At 43.6% G+C, this 3,248-nt stretch overlaps 1 protein-coding gene across 3 annotated transcripts in view; it reads left to right on the plus strand.

Annotated features, from left to right (window-relative positions):
• Nucleotides 1-526: 526 nt before the first annotated feature.
• Nucleotides 527-3,248, plus strand: part of SIRT5 (sirtuin 5) — a 35,319-nt gene continuing 32,597 nt past the window's right edge. For all 3 annotated transcript variants that reach the window (XM_011962716.1, XM_011962718.1, XM_011962717.1), the window contains exon 1: nucleotides 527-875. In XM_011962716.1, the coding sequence (XP_011818106.1) occupies nucleotides 761-875 (115 nt within the window). In that variant the 5' untranslated portion in view covers nucleotides 527-760. The remainder of the gene's footprint in view (nucleotides 876-3,248) is intronic.

Genomic DNA, 3,248 nt, shown 5'->3' on the forward strand with positions numbered 1-3,248 from the left:
TACAATCTCGGCTCACTGCAACCTCTGCCTCCGGGGTTCAAGCAGTTCTCCTGCCTCAGTTTCCCAAGTAGCAGGGATTACAGGCATGCACCACCACTCTCAGCTAATATTTTGTATTTAGTAGAGACAAGGTTTCACCATGTTGGTCAGGCTGGTCTCGAACTCCTGACCTCAGGTGATCCACCCACCTCGGCCTTCCAAAGTGGTGGGATTATAGGCGTGAGCCACTGCACCTGGCTTCATACCTTTTGAAAAGCAGCAAGTTTTCAAATGAATTCTCACATCTAACCCTTTCTTGTGCATTTTAGTGGTCCTCAAACTTGAGTAGTTACTAGAATCACCTGGAAATAGATGATGGGGTCCACCCCCAGAGTTTCTGATTCAGCAGATCTGAGGCTGAGGAACCAGAGGCTGCATTTCTAACAAGATTTCAGGTGATGGCGACGCTGCTAGTCTAGGGAACACACTTTGAGAAGCACTGCTCCAAGGCACCTCTGTACTTGTAGGAGCACTTGAGAATACAAATGGAAAACAGCCAGTTTAGAGGATAATCTGTTACTAAAGATTTTTTAAAGGACGTTCGTGTATGTGTGCATGTGGGTATAATATAATATACCTGATGTGTTTGTATAATATAGAAAATATATATTTATAAATATTTCCATATATAAAACTATTTGCTGATTACTTCTACAATATTTGTTTTTGTGATTTTTTTAAAGCCCATCTCAAGCATTAGAACTACCAACAAACAACCCTGATGCGACCTCTCCAGATTGTCCCCAGTCGATTGATTTCCCAGCTATATTGTGGCCTGAAGCCTCCAGCCTCCACACGAAACCAGATTTGCCTGAAAATGGCTCGGCCAAGTTCAAGTAAGTCATTCTTACCCATTGCCTCACCTGCAGCCAAATGTGAAGTACCTGAAAGTCCTACACTTTGAGGGGGATGTCTCTATCAAATTAGATATTGGGCAAGGTTTTAGAGAAAGCCACTCTGTCCTCTTCTCTCTCTCTTTTTTTTTTTGACACGGAGTCTCGCTCTGTCGTCAGGCTGGAGTGCAGTGGCACGATCTCGGCTCACTGCAACCTCCGCCTCCTGGGTTCAAGCGATTCTCTTGCCTCAACCTTCGGAGTAGCTGGGACTACAGGTGCATGCCACCACGCCCAGCTGATTTTTGGATTTTTAGTAGAGACGGGGTTTCACCATGTTGGCCAGGATGGCTCAGTCTCTTGACCTTGTAATCTGCCTGCCTCGGCCTCCCAAAGTGCTGGGATAACAGTCATGAGCCACCACGCCCGGCCTGTCGTCTTCCCTTTTAGGTACCCTTCTGTGGCACCTTCAGAGCCTATATCCTTATACTCAAGTCCATCTAGGACATTTTGTTGCTTCTGCCAGAATATTTGCATTTAAGCTTTTTACACATGTTTTGTACTTTAAAATCCTCTCTCTGCAGGGGAGGAAAACTGGTATTGTCCTATAGGGCAGTATGAGGTTAAATTTTCTCCTGGACACAAATACTTTGTAGCTCTATGTGGCAAAAACTTACAGATTAACCTATCTGGGCCCTTAGTCTATAGTGAATATAAATTCTAACAAGTGTTTATAATTCAGTGACTCTTAGGTGGACCTGTTTAGCAATGCTTCAGAACGAAACTGAAAGGCCAAGCTGAATTCTTTTTGCATCATTCTCAACTTTTGGATAACTCTTCTGTTCAGAAATAATAACTCCTGCTTCCATTTTGCCCCAGGAGTGGAAAGGAACCAAAAGAACCCAGTTCCACTCAACTGTACCACCCCTTGGTGTTCCCAGCTGTGCAGAGCAGGCTGCTAGAGTCTGTGGCGGGATTCAGAAGTGTGTGTCTGACCTTGGTTAAAAGTGGGCCGCTGACGTTGGAACCACAAAACATGCTGGCGTGTTTTCCTTTAGCCATTGGGAAATGTCTTTCTTTTTTTTTTTTTTTTTGGAGATGGAGTCTTGCTGTGCTGCTCAGGCTGGAGTGCAGTGGCACGTTCTTGGCTCACTGCAACCTCCACACCCTAGATTCAAGCGATTCTCCTGCCTGAGCCTCCAGAGTAGCTGGGATTACAGGTGCCCGCCACCATGCCAGGCTAATTTTTGTATCTTTAGTAGAGATGGGGTTTCACCATGTTGGCAAAGCTGGTCTCAGGTGATCTGCCCACCTCGGCCTCTGAAAGTGCTGGGATTAGAGGCATGAGCCACCATGCCTGGCCTTTTTTTTTTCTTTTTTAAAATTTCATACCACATTAACATTACTATGTTTTACATCCTGTTTCCTAAAAACCAAACATACATTGACTTTTTAAATATGTTTCTAAAAGTTGCTTTAAGGGGTACCTTAATAGAAGTCATTCTGATCTAGAAATATATTCAGCAGGAGGATGACAGTTTCCATTTGGGATACGAAAGACCTTTAGGGCTGGAGGGAGTTCTAGGGATAGACTCTGAAGTCCTTAAGGATGTTCCTATGGGTTGAGCACAGGATTCATACAGATAATTCCTGGAAAAGTATGTGCACGCTTTTTATTAAGCATCTTGTTCTTTCAAGAAATTACATCAGATTAGAAACTGGAATCCACCCAGATCATGTTTGTAATTTTTCCAAATGCTTCCTGTTTGGAGAACGTTAGTCTGCCTGGAGTAGGCCTTATCTATCTGCTGATAGAGAGCAGCCTATCTCTGGAAGGGATGTGAGTTCAGGCAGAGCTTTAGTGTGACTGGGAGTGTAGTTGGGTTGGGTGCACCCCACAAGAATGGCGTGTTGTGACTCTTTTGTTATTCCTTTTATTTTTTTTTTAACTTTTTTATTATTTATTTTTTATTAGAATTTAAGTTCTAGGGTACATGTGCACAATGTGCAGATTTGTTACATAGGTATACATGTGCCATGTTGGTTTGCTGCACCCATCAACTTGTCATTTACATTAGGCATTTCTCCTAATGCTGTCCCTCCCCAAACCCACCACCCCCAGACAGGCCCCAGTGTGTGATGTTACCCACCCTGTGTCCATGTGTTCTCACTGTTCAATTCCCACTTATGAGTGAGAATATGTGGTGTTTAGTTTTCTGTCTTTGTGATAGTTTGCCGAGAATGATGGTTTCCAGCTTCATCCATGTCCCTGTAAAGGACGTGAACTCATCCTTTTTTATGGTTGCGCATAGTATTCCAGGTGTATATGTGCCACATTTTCTTAATCCAGTCTGTCACTGATGGACATTTGGGTTG

Source organism: Colobus angolensis, unplaced genomic scaffold, assembly GCF_000951035.1.
Source record: "Colobus angolensis palliatus isolate OR3802 unplaced genomic scaffold, Cang.pa_1.0 Scaffold6, whole genome shotgun sequence".
NCBI lineage: Eukaryota > Metazoa > Chordata > Mammalia > Primates > Cercopithecidae > Colobus > Colobus angolensis.